This window comes from Branchiostoma lanceolatum, chromosome 15, assembly GCF_035083965.1.
Source record: "Branchiostoma lanceolatum isolate klBraLanc5 chromosome 15, klBraLanc5.hap2, whole genome shotgun sequence".
NCBI lineage: Eukaryota > Metazoa > Chordata > Leptocardii > Amphioxiformes > Branchiostomatidae > Branchiostoma > Branchiostoma lanceolatum.
In genome coordinates this window covers 4429732-4442197 of record NC_089736.1, presented here as the reverse complement: position 1 = coordinate 4442197, position 12466 = coordinate 4429732, and the positions used below count along the sequence as shown (strand labels likewise).

Below are 12466 nucleotides of genomic sequence, written 5' to 3'. Positions count from 1 at the left end.
GCCTATGAGCAAGTTTTTGTTTTTGTTAAGTTTGCAGCCGAAGAAGTAATTTCTTTGGTTGGTTAACTAGGCTGCACAATGGGTCAAAGTAGAAAACAACTTCTTCCCTGCAAACTTTACTTTAATGGAAGCATTGCAGAGCTAAATTTCTTCCTGATGATTTATGTACATAATGTATTACGTTATAAAGGCATCTTACTTATGGCCCTATGTACTCTGGAAAATAAACGAGAACCCAGAAAAGTGTCTTACTCTCTTAAAGATTTCTTGAACTTAATACAGTAGGACTTTCAACAATTCCAGTTGCTACCTTTCTTGTATTGGAACAAAGTTTTAAATCAAATCATGTCAGCTAACAGATGAACAGTGGCTAAAGTAATACAATTTAGTTAATATAGTATTTCTGAACTGCTTCGGAAGCAATGTGGCCTTTGTTGGATGGAGTTAACAAAATCAATCTCAAGTTTATAGCATTATGTGAAGTACGAGAGATGATGGCATTTACATGATGAAGATATCACTAGACTACATTCAATTTTCTTCTTTTTTTAATCAAAAGTGTCAACCATTCACCCCCGCATGTTACAATTAATACAAGTACCCACGTCTGCCCGTCAAAACTATAACATCAGCTGTAAATGTTCCCAGCAGCCCCGGTATTGTTTGGTATTCCATAGTCACGCATGTTGCATGATGATCAGGGCACGACATCAGTTAGTCATGTATCATTGTGTCAGTACTTATAATCTAACAAAGGCCTTTACAAGGTCCATGTGGGTGACAACAGATCAAAGGATACAGGTGGTACTAGTATGCAGGATGAGAATGAACCTACATGTATGCCAATAGAAAATTGTTTATGTTTTGTGAGTATTCCTCGGCGTAAGTTATTAAACAATGAACGGGATAGGAAGGTGTGGAGACTGCATGATATATCCTTGCGTATGCAGATATCTGGCATTCTCTGATTTAGTTCGAATGATACGGATTTTTGTATGCTTTAAAATCAATGTGGTGACACGTTGAGAATATATGCGAGAACAGATCACCCGATTAGTAACAAGGACAGTGAATATGTAGATATCAACCAACTAAAAGCACAGCCAAATGTAACCAATCAGCACCAAGGACAGGTACAACCCTAGTGATATGCAATATACAAATGTATAGCTATTTATTGGTACTATGAAAGACTCTAGCTGATTGGTAGGTTGACTAAACTACGAAATATCGATAATTACAAGTATTATGTTGAATATTCTAGACAACTTAAAAACATTAAATTTCTTTTTGCTCTTCCAGAGTTATAAACGACGCTGAAATAAGGTACTTTCAATGTTTCCATAGCAACGCAATCACGTGATGAATAATGAACCCACATTTCTCTCGAACCTTCCAAAAGAATATACAGTGATCTTTGATGAAACGGTGCAAGTCTCCGAGGACGAAGTGAAAAAAAGAAGACAATAGGCTTCGTGCGAACTGAAACCGAGAACAAAAAGCCGGATCAATGTTTGTCAACTATGATCTAGCGTTTGCTACACGTGGGTAATTGAGTTCAACATTGATAGACTACTCTATTCACCTGGGTCTACGCGTTTTGTAGGTTAAAACATGTTTCAACTCAATATTCCAATGTTTCATTATCTCCTTCCCGGCATTAGGGATGTTCCTAGGCCCTGTAGCTCAACTGGTAGCAGCCTCATAGTTGAGCTCCTGGTTCTAATTAATACTAGGTAACTGGGAGACCCCGGTTCAAATCCTTGGCATGGGAAGGGCATCTTGGTTGAGACTGTAACAGTTTTTCAGAAGGAGAGTAAAATGGAGGTCCCATGTTCGAGGAGGCGCTTCGAGTGCATAAAAGGGGAAGGCTAGCAACCCCTCCCTGTACAAAATACACTGCAAGAGAAACAGCAAGGACACTTGCTGCCCTTCGTGCCACTAGGCACTACAATGTGAACAACACTTTTATGCATCGAAACTTTACAACTGAAGAAACGATCCCAAAGCTCATTCAAAAAGAAGCTCCCATGGGAAAGCTTCAAACCTCATAGCGATGCATGCAATCGGCAAGCCCGTCTTAGTTACAATCCGATCAACCCAAATCATGACATTAACGAGAGCCAGTAAAACAGTATCATAATCAGGAGAGACACTGGTATAACCTTTGCGTTTTCCCTCCCGCGGTATCGACCAGAAAGAAGATTCGTGATAGCAAGTCATTTGTGTGCCTTAATGTCATCGTCATGAGAGGTCAATGCGCGATGGTTGTTCTTTTGGGCGTCACCTTGTTGTCACGAGGTAAGTGGATTTCAAGTTTAGGGTTCCTCATGATATCAAAAAATCATACCATAAACTGCTGCTTTTTGGTAAAGTGGAATGATAATGTTAACCAAATATAATCTCGATTAGAAAACCCAGATTCTAGTCTTGAGTGTATAGAAAGAAATAGCATTCTTCTCTGAATGAACAAATAGCATTCTAGATATCTACATGTCCACCAACTAGAAAGGATGACTGCAGAATACTTCATAAAACGTTTTTTTTTCAATATCTAAGGCATGCACCCAAGTTTCTGAACTAACAAGATAAATCTATTTTCAGATTTGGTGGGTACCGTGTCCGCCCAGTCTTCACCAAGGCCTGCTGTGACAACCGTAGTGGTGACGAGAACGATAAACAACATCCCTTCATCGACCAAAACATCCCTTGCTGCTACAAACAGCAAGGCACAGATGACAAAAACTACATCTATGAGTTCGGTAACACCATCAGCAATGGCGACAACAGAATCAAAGATAAAAACATCCACAGCAGCTACAACTGTTCCAATAGTGAGGACTACAGCAGGAGCAACAGCATCAACAAAACCAGCATCAACCAGCGACGCCGCTGCAACAGCTTCCAAGGGAATGTCAACAAAACCGGAGACATCTACAGTGAAACCTACGACGACAAGTACTATTACCAAACTTTTGTCGTCAAGTATGGCATCTACTAAAGCTTCAAGTTCAGCTGGACCACCGACAATAAACGACATTACGCCAACACCAGGTAATTCCTTGATACAAACTACGAATATTTCTTCCACCTTTGGACATACTAGCAAGCATACCGAAAATGTTGGCACCACTGAAAGCACTAATAGCTCTTTGAATACTGAGCTTCAAAACAACACAGTGACAGAAACAATGGCTTCATCTACATTGACTATGACAATACAATCTACGGTTTCTCCTGTAGCAACTGAAATGACGAAAAGTACTTATGCGACAGCTGCTAAACGGACACAAGAGACTTCTGCTACAACAGATACAACGCCACAAACCACTGAATTTGCTACAACATCTAGAATGCCACAGACAACTGTTTCTACTACATCAGCTAAGATACCACAAACAACTACGTCTGCTATAACAGCTAAAATGATACAAACAACTGCTTTTACTGCTGCAATACCTACGTCGACACAAGCAACTGCTTCTTTCACATCTAGAATGCCACAGGCAGCTACAGCAGCTAAACAGGCACATACAACACATGCTACAGCATCTAAACTGACACAAACAACTTCAACTATAACAGCAAGACTGACGCCAAATGCTTCTACTGCATCAGCTGAATCACCACGAGCTACTGCTCCTAATACAACAGCTAGAAAAACTCAGACAGCTACACATGCTACAACTGAGAAAACGCAAGCAACTGCTTCCACCATAACATCTAAGATGGCATCTACTGCAACAGCTAAAATGCCACAAGCAACTGATTCTTTTACCACAGATAGCGCAATGCAAACTTCCACTGCTAAGGCAAGTAAAACTACACAAAGAACTGCCTCCACTATAGCAGCAAAAACAACGCAAATAATTGATTCTATTACAACTTCTAAAACGACGCCCACTACATCAATACCAACAGTAAGCACCGGTAAAAGCACCATACGGACTGAGTCTTTTTCAACTTCTACTTCTACCAAAGTCACCACGAACGTACCACCACCAACGACACATCGCATGGTCGTACGAACCAGTGAAAGTGTGAGTGTTTCCTTGGCTTCAGCAGAAACCGACACGAGGAGCACAGGTTCGGTTACAAACATAGGGAATGCAACTTCTGTCATCGATGCAGTCCCTGCACAGAAGAAACCCTCCCAACCAAAGAAAATAGGTGAGTTCTTGAGCAGTGTGGGGAGCGTACCCAAGACTGTTAACAAAGCTAGTAGAATGACATTTATAAGTTTGTGAAGATTAGGCATCCAGGTCCAGGAAATGAAGAATAAAATGAAATCTTTACCACTGGATTACTGCATTCTATTTTCAGACGTTTCAAGTGCCTATCTAACACTTTTCGCCAGGTAGGAAAAAAACTAAACTAAAATAAATGAATAAAAGTGGGCAATTGAAACGTCTGAAAATAAAATGCGGTAATCCAGTGGTAAAGATTCAATTCTATTCTTAATTAATTAATTACATATATAGTTTACAGTGTACAAAAACCAAGGGACTGACTAAATTCCCTAAAGGGTCTGTTGTTTCAGATAGCATTCACTATCTTTCATGAGTAACTGTCACTGATCAAAATATTTTTTATGTAATGTTCTACCAGGATGTACTCTAACCTTCATCGCCGTACTAGTACCTTAATCGAAGATTGATAATTGCCTTGTAGAAAAGCACTATCACAGACGTCAAATCGTTTCAGCTTAGCAAAACCAGTCACTCAGTTTGTACATCATATATTATAATTCTTCTATTTTGTTACCAGACTTCATATCACTACATTGGCCTCATTGATCCATTCCCATATTTTGACCTCGTCAATTGTTGTACGAAAACCACACCAACACGAACATCTCCTATGGGACATGGTGATTGAAATTCATAAGGATTTCTCCCTTTGTTTAGCTGTTGATACACGCTATACTGATATCTATATGCCTGATGTATTACCTGCATAATAACTGTGTTATTCTGCGTCATAACTAGACAGTCTTGTTGACGTGGAACGGACGGAAATCACGGTCGGTAAGTACATGTACATGTACACTTCGTAGTTTCCTGAATCTTGTAGCATACATCGAATATACATTGTCGACAGATTTTGTAGATGCCAAAACACTTAATATAATAAGTATTGCTGTTTTGCTCTTCAGCATGGGTGGCTACAGTTAAAATGATACATTTGTCAAAACACAATTCTCTTACTGCAATAATCAAATTATGCTACCAACACAAACATGCATCAAAGAGACCCAGTGCTTTTAGATCTTTGGGACTGAGAACGTAATACTGGCATTAACATATTTATTCTCAGTGGAGCTGTTGAAAAAAGTTGTTACCACTTTGTTACCGTCTTCTTATCATGTTACTCGTGCCTTCACCAGCCTACTATAGGTTCCCCAGAGACCTGAAAGTGTATGCTCACTCTACTATCCAGTTCATCCGGCAGTGGGACCCCCATCTGGGGAACCAGTCTTCAGTTGAACACCTCCAGTTTGCTGATGCCTTCAAGGCAACGGTAGCTTATGTCATCCCTTGTTGCAATTTTCAAAATCAACAATGCAATTTTACCTTCACCAAAATGGTTATGTTTTAGTGTATGTGTGTATGTGTGTGTTTGTGTGTGCTTGTCTGTCTTTCTGTCTGTGAAGACAATAGCTAGGTGGATTGTCTTGATATTTGGTATGTGGGCAGGTCTTACTAAGACCTCAAAATGATTTGATTTTAGTAGTCATCTTCAATTGAGGTGAAGCCTGATGCTTTTTGGTTCTTACAATTATAGTAATTCAAATAAGAATGGCTAGGAACTCCAGATCTTGGTATATATAGTGTACAATCTATTGACAACAACTGACCAAAAGGTGATACAATAACTGACCAAAATGTGACCAGTTCTATATCTTTTTAGGAGATAAAAGATTGTTGGCTGTGCTTAAACTGTTGTTATATCTGATTACAATCGAAAATATTGATAGTTCATTTATGTTCCTTTTCCCTTCAGGTTGAGCCATACTACGAAAAGCCAAAGAACAGCGGGTTTCACAATCTGGAAGTCGTTACCTTAAGGTACAAAACTTCCAGCTACATTTTTGCTAGAATCTATCAAAGTGGCACATCGGATTCCTTAAATCATAGCGTGTTAGCGTTAGGATTCTTTGTGTCAAATGCCCACTAGTCACTCAAAATTCAGTTCAATAAGATAGGCCATCAACAAGGGATTAAACCCCAACGTTGCATGTTTCATTGCACGTAGCCATGAGTTAATCCTTCTTTGAACATGTAGCCACCTTACCAAGCCTGTAAGTGCTCCATGTTTTTCTCTATTTGCATTAGACCGTCATATCTACATGGTTGAGACATTGCCTTGTTCATACCTAAAATATTTCTGACGTAAATATGTGTTTGTCTTAATTCAAAGTCTTTTTTACCCTCTTACAAGTGTCTGAGCGATACCACTATAACTGCCAACTGGTAGCGCTTCACAGTTGAGCTCTTGGTTCAATTATATTGTCGCTAACTGTGAGAGCCCGGTTCAATCCTAGGAAGGGCATCTCGATCGGGGCTGCACTCAGCTTTAGGAAGGGGCGTAATAATGGGGATCCCGTGTTAGAGAAGGTGTCTCTAGCACGTCAAATGGGAAGGAATAGCAACTCCTCCATGTAAAGATATACCCTGCTACTAAAACAGCATGGAACTTGCTGCCCTATTCTCTCCAAGCAGAGGAGTGGATTTGGCTGGTTTTTAACATGTTTTTAGCAAAGTAATACAACGAGACAATGTAGAAAGCCCGACAAAAACGCCTAAAAACATGTCAAAAACTAGCCAGACCCACTCCCTGCTTGGAGAGCAGCTGCCCTATGTGCTACTTGTCTGAACAAACGAAAGAGCAAATGTCTGAACTAACATATCCGATGTTCTAGGGAAGGCAACACTGTCAGACCCCATGTTGTAGTCGACTTCAGAGTGATGTACAACTACACCCAGCTCATGACAGCGGGCGGATACTGTAACGTTCTGGACATGACCGGACTCCCCCTCAAAGTGCGGGCAGGCGAGCTTATCGTGGACGGCACCAGGAGCATTCTGGGAACGGAAGTGACGTACCCAAGCCACACAGGTACGTCATAAGGACAACACTCAATAGTGTGAGAAAAAAACAAAGACTTTGGTAAAGTCAAAGAAGATATCAGTCTTATGACCTATATGAATATTCAGGTATATTCATATTTTGAATAGCTAAACAATTAAGCTCAACTTGAACATCATCTTGAATGTAGAACTCAAAATATCGTGATTACCTGGTGGAAAAATGGAGGTACTGTTAGTTTTTAAACTAACAACAAACAAACCATTGTTGTTATAAACAGTTATTTATGTTGCTGTTGTTGCAGAGATTAGTGACAGTGCATTGCAGTTAGTTCTGAAGCAGAGAAACCCGTGCAAATACTTCGACTGCAGTCCCGGTTACAGCTGTAAGAGAGACGGGGATGACTTCTACTGCCTCTCTGAGTGTCTTCAGAAGTATTGCATGAACAAGGCACTCTGCATTCACCAGAATGGCTCTTTGCCGTCTTGCAGGTAATTAACTGTTTAGACCATTTGTTCAAGCCCCCAGACAGAAAGTCTCAGTGTGCGGAAAGTTTCAATACTTAAGCTGGAAATATTCATAGGCAACTTTCTTTCACTGCCTGATGTATGTATTGTGAGTAGAAACTGTAGAGTCTCTACTGCTTTGTTTTACGTATTGTTTATACTGTACGTGCAACATGTTTCTGTCATTGGAAGGCATTCAGCACCAAGGACAGACATGTGTAAGGAAAGTAGACATTGTGCTATCTCGAATTAACAAAGCCACTGTGTTACGCCGAAGGGCAATTATGCCGGCTATACAGATACAGAAAGCCCTGTCTGGAAGCAGACTGGCTATCATTGGAAGGTGTTCAGAGCAACGGAGAGACATTCGAATAAGTATGGACACATGATGTCGTCCCAAATCAACTCTAAACTATCTTTGGAACACATGTAATGTATAATGACCGACTTTTCAAAATGTGCTTTGACCTTCTTCGGCAAAACTGAACCATACACCTCGTGACCTAACTGATGCCATTAGCAGGTCAGAGGGTAAAGGGTAATGTTTGCATGTTCTATCCCCAGATGCGAGGCCGACCCTATAGGCTGGTACAACGGCGAACGATGTCAACTCTACATCCCCCACCTGTGGGTCCTGATGGCTGGCGGAGGGGCAGCTGGTATCATCGGCCTCACCATCTTTGTCCTGTCCCTCTGTCTGTGTCTGCAATGTTGTCGTCCTATAAGCAAGCCGATCGATGAACCTCCCCTAGTAAAGAAACCTGCCAAGAAAAAGGCGGGCAAGAAAAAGTTGAAGATGGACCATGATAACTGGTCTTTTGGGTGCGTATTTAACTTCTACTCGCTTCACTTCATTCTTTCGGCATGTCATACACAATGAAATGTTCGTGCAGTTATCAGGTATTGGTGACGATTCGCTGTGCAGAAATGGGAAGTCACTGACAATGGGGCAAATGGGAACCGGTTTCGGATTTTGGGATTCCGTGCAGTTGACAGAAGTGTGCGGTAATCCGACGTACAATTATCTGGCTTCTACTTTACACCACGACCAGCTACATAAAGTTTGACAGCGTACGTGTTTCGGTTAGCATGACAAAATCCCTGTATCCGCCGCGCCCTTGCGGGGGTCATTAACCTCCGCCCGAGAGCTTGTGTAAACACAGGCTAGTGTTTCGGTGGTAAAGGTTGATAATGATTGATACTAGTAATGAAGTCTATTTTTTCTTGTTAAATGCCTGTATGCCGTCTAACTAGGCGAGTTAAACGTTTTGTATATATGTACAGGTCTGATATGGATTCCGAGTCCACCTGGTCCGACCCTGACTCCTTGTTCCGACACAACTGGTACCCTGGGTCCTCCCGGCTCTGGTTTAAGTAAGAAATGTTACATTTTTTTAACAAGGGAGAATGATGCGCATGTGCACTTACGGACGTGCTGTAGGACTTTGCTTAAAACGGACAAGGTTGTAAGCTTAAGAACATCAAGCAAAGTAGGATGTACTTCTCTGCGTTAATGTATCTGTTGATAGACAGATTTGTGGCTTCATTTATTACCTACTTGTTAATAATAATAGTCTTTATTGCATATTCCTGCCCAGATGGGCTAAATGCACGTGGTCTATAGGAAGCATAATGCAAAACATGAAATAATAATGGATGTTATGTATAGCCTCTTTTGAGCTTGGTGTACACTGTTACCTTTTGAAAAAGGAGGCTACTAGAAAATAATAATGTTGTCACTGTTCTCAGTGCAAGTTTGTTTAATATTGATTATTTTTTTCTCTTTAGCTCTTCATACAAGAAGCCAATGCACCCCTACGCACCTGGAGCAGTCAAGCCTGGATATAAATGGAACCCAACTTTGGCTATAGGGAAATCGCACGTTGGAAAGGTACACATTCTTATTGATCAACAAGTGTTTCAACACACTGTATTCTGGATACTTAACATAAGGGGACTGTCACACATGTTATAATTCTCACTATATTTCAAGTTATAATTCTCATTATATTTCAAGTTATAATTCTCACTATATTTCTAGGTCCACCTATATCTATCATTCCACTTGTAAATTCTGTTATAGGTGGTTACATTGACCAGCATAGCCAATTTGTCAATTTATCTGATACATATTTTTGTTATACTATAAGTAAGTATGTTGACCTGGATTTTGCAAAATCTGTAGTGTTTCAATGCAATAATATTAATTACTACTTACAGTTCTAGTCTGCACTGTTCTAGATCTGTGTTAAAGATATTGATACAACATCGGCACATGATTCACCTAGTAGAAACAAAAGAAGAAAAAAAGTGATAAACTGTGGGGAGGGGGGCTTATGTAATAAATTGACCTACACATAAGCATTCAGAACATTTTTCAGATGCATATATTGATGTTTTGCAGTGGTAACTAACTCATAATTTTGGAGGATTAAAAATCAAGCTGGACTCAACCTCGGCAATTATGTTTAAGCATGTTCAAGCTTGTATATCTTTGCTGGCAATTTTATTATGTTCACCTTATTATGCTACTAGTAGTGAAACATGATTGCGCAATGTAACTTTGCAAGAAGAAAAACAGCAATTTAAGCAGAGACAAACATCTTAACAGGAGTTTTTCAAGGCTATGGCCTCGCCGCAGCTACATATAGTGCACACATGCGAAACTTGCACGTGAGCACCTCCACCCCTCGTGTTTGGGGCCTCGCGGCGGCGATAAAAGAATGGTCACATACATGACACCATTTGCACATGGTGCAGACACGTCTAGTGTAACGAAATCGACCCGAGTGGTGAATGGGAAAACTCACCTTCGTGTTAAAACTCTAAGAAGTGGATGTAGAGCATGTACTGACTGTCTTCTCTACTCCACATCACAAATTGTAACACTTCCGGCTAAAATCGGCACCACGTGACCATTGTGTAAACATTTCCGGCGGTCAAAGGTGAAGGAACCTGCAGTACCGTACAGCCGCTTGGCGGCGTCGCGCGGGCAAGAACGCTCGTTCAGAGTGCTTGTACATGTCAAGTTCGCATGAGTTCCTTGTTATTTTTATAGGACATAGTTTCTTGTAATCATTTTTAACATGGATTCATATGGAATATTCTATGACTGTTTTGGGGATACATCTATATTCGCCGAATAAGAAAGACTCGTACGGAATTGTTATACGCAGGTGTAAGTGGGAATGTCCCTAACACCAGCTAAGAATTCACAGTTTCAGCTAAAAAAATTAACGTTACGGTTCTGATAACCAACTTTTGAGCAAAATCGATATGGAATTTTTCAGACCAGTATTTCTATACAATTGCTACATTTCTTTCGTCCTCTGTCAATATGTAAATGAATGCAAACCAAAAGCCCATTAAATGATTTTATTACCATTGTAAATACTTAAATATACTTCTACTTTCCACAGCATTTCAAGATGCCCCGGCCAGCAGTACTCTACGAACCAAGGTTTCACCATCGTTACTGACTCAACCTGGTCACAATGTATATAGTCTAGATACCGCACTTATACCTTCGCCACTTAACGTTACCAACGTTTTGAAAACCGTACGACGTATACTTACTTGAATTTCCTGTTTCATTATTCACCTCAATATGTATATAGTAAAGTTGTATCGTCGGAAGTGACAGTCTAATGTACACAACTTAAGTTTTGTGTTTCTATATATTGGTTCAAAAATTTATAGACACCGAATGCTTGGTAAGCAGTTAAAAAGTGTAGTTACTTTTATATGTTGTTCTCTGGTATGATATCTTAACCCATGTACGGCATCAACAGATACATCAAGCAAGTGGAATCTTAAGAGCAGCTGTCTGTAAAAACCAAGCATAAGGTGGCCAAAGTCAAAAAATGAAATTTTCTTAGATTTTGTGTGGTGGTAGGGTCTTGGCCCAAACCTACAAAAATGGGAAAGTTTTGGGTCGGAGGTTACCAGTTGCCATGGCAACGGCCATTTTTCAAAATGGCGGATTTTCGCCTTTGAAGGCCTCTCTCTCGCTCAAAATGGACCATCTTTGGCCTACTGTAACTCCAACAAATGAACAGAAATGTTGCTGCCTCTAACATATTAAATTATCCATATCTTAACAAGAAAAATGATGTAAAGTGTTGCTCGAAATGTTCTGGCAGTGAGATGCAACAAACGTTTAAAGATGACCTGTTTTTGTAAAATTTCAAAATTGACAAAACGCCATTTTTTGGACGTTTTTAGCAAGCAATACCTCCTTAAAAGGCACTTTAAATTTGTTGATTTTTAGCACAGCACTAGTTTAGACCTTTATGAATATCATATAAAAAAAGAAGTTTGGGTTCTCCATGGGGCAGGCCACAGTGACCCAGAGACTAAGCCATTGTTTCCATTGTAGCAGAATTTTAACTACAGAATTGAAGGTGAAATAAACATGTGCAACTTGGTGATTGAGATAAGAATGACTTTTCTTTAACTTTTTTATGCTGCAAGAAACCTGCATGGCACTTAGAAAAGTATTTTGTAACAGTTGACTGTTGGTTGCCATGGCAACGGTCATCTTTGCTGTTAATGATGGATTTTCACATGGTTGTATTAGGAAAACATCCCTACCTGCTGATTGCACTGGAGATATGGACATAACTTTTATATTTCCATATAGCATGTGTTTCAACGTTTCATAGACCAAAAGTTCAAGATCAAGCATTAAGATTAAGAGGGTGTACTAGGGGGTTATCAAAACCATTGAAATCAGATTTTTCATCTTGCTAAATTTTCGTCATTTTTAAGGGGCTTTTTCTTCAATCATTGGCAATGTTGGTGAATGGTTTTACCATTGTTGCAGAGAGGAACATCTATTGAGTCAATAACTAACGTTGTTTTATTGGGAC

The 12466-nt window shown here is 39.9% G+C and overlaps 1 protein-coding gene across 1 annotated transcript; it reads left to right on the top strand.

Annotated features, from left to right (window-relative positions):
- The first annotated feature begins 3086 nt into the window (after nt 1-3086).
- Nucleotides 3087-11125, top strand: LOC136420884 (uncharacterized). Its single transcript, XM_066407999.1, has 10 exons — nt 3087-4170; nt 4989-5027; nt 5387-5520; nt 6004-6068; nt 6923-7119; nt 7394-7580; nt 8160-8417; nt 8880-8969; nt 9384-9486; nt 11015-11125. The coding sequence occupies exons 1-10, from the start codon at nt 3192-3194 to the stop codon at nt 11072-11074; spliced, it is 2112 nt and encodes a 703-aa protein (XP_066264096.1). The 5' UTR covers nt 3087-3191; the 3' UTR covers nt 11075-11125.
- Nucleotides 11126-12466: the final 1341 nt, after the last annotated feature.

Coding starts and splice junctions, on each gene's coding strand:
- LOC136420884 (XM_066407999.1), top strand. CDS start 3,192: ATGGCTTCATCTACATTGACTATGACAATACAATCTACGGTTTCTCCT. Junction 5,521..6,003: donor CTGATGCCTTCAAGGCAACG/GTAGCTTATGTC, acceptor TTTTCCCTTCAG/GTTGAGCCATACTACGAAAA. Junction 8,418..8,879: donor CATGATAACTGGTCTTTTGG/GTGCGTATTTAA, acceptor ATATATGTACAG/GTCTGATATGGATTCCGAGT.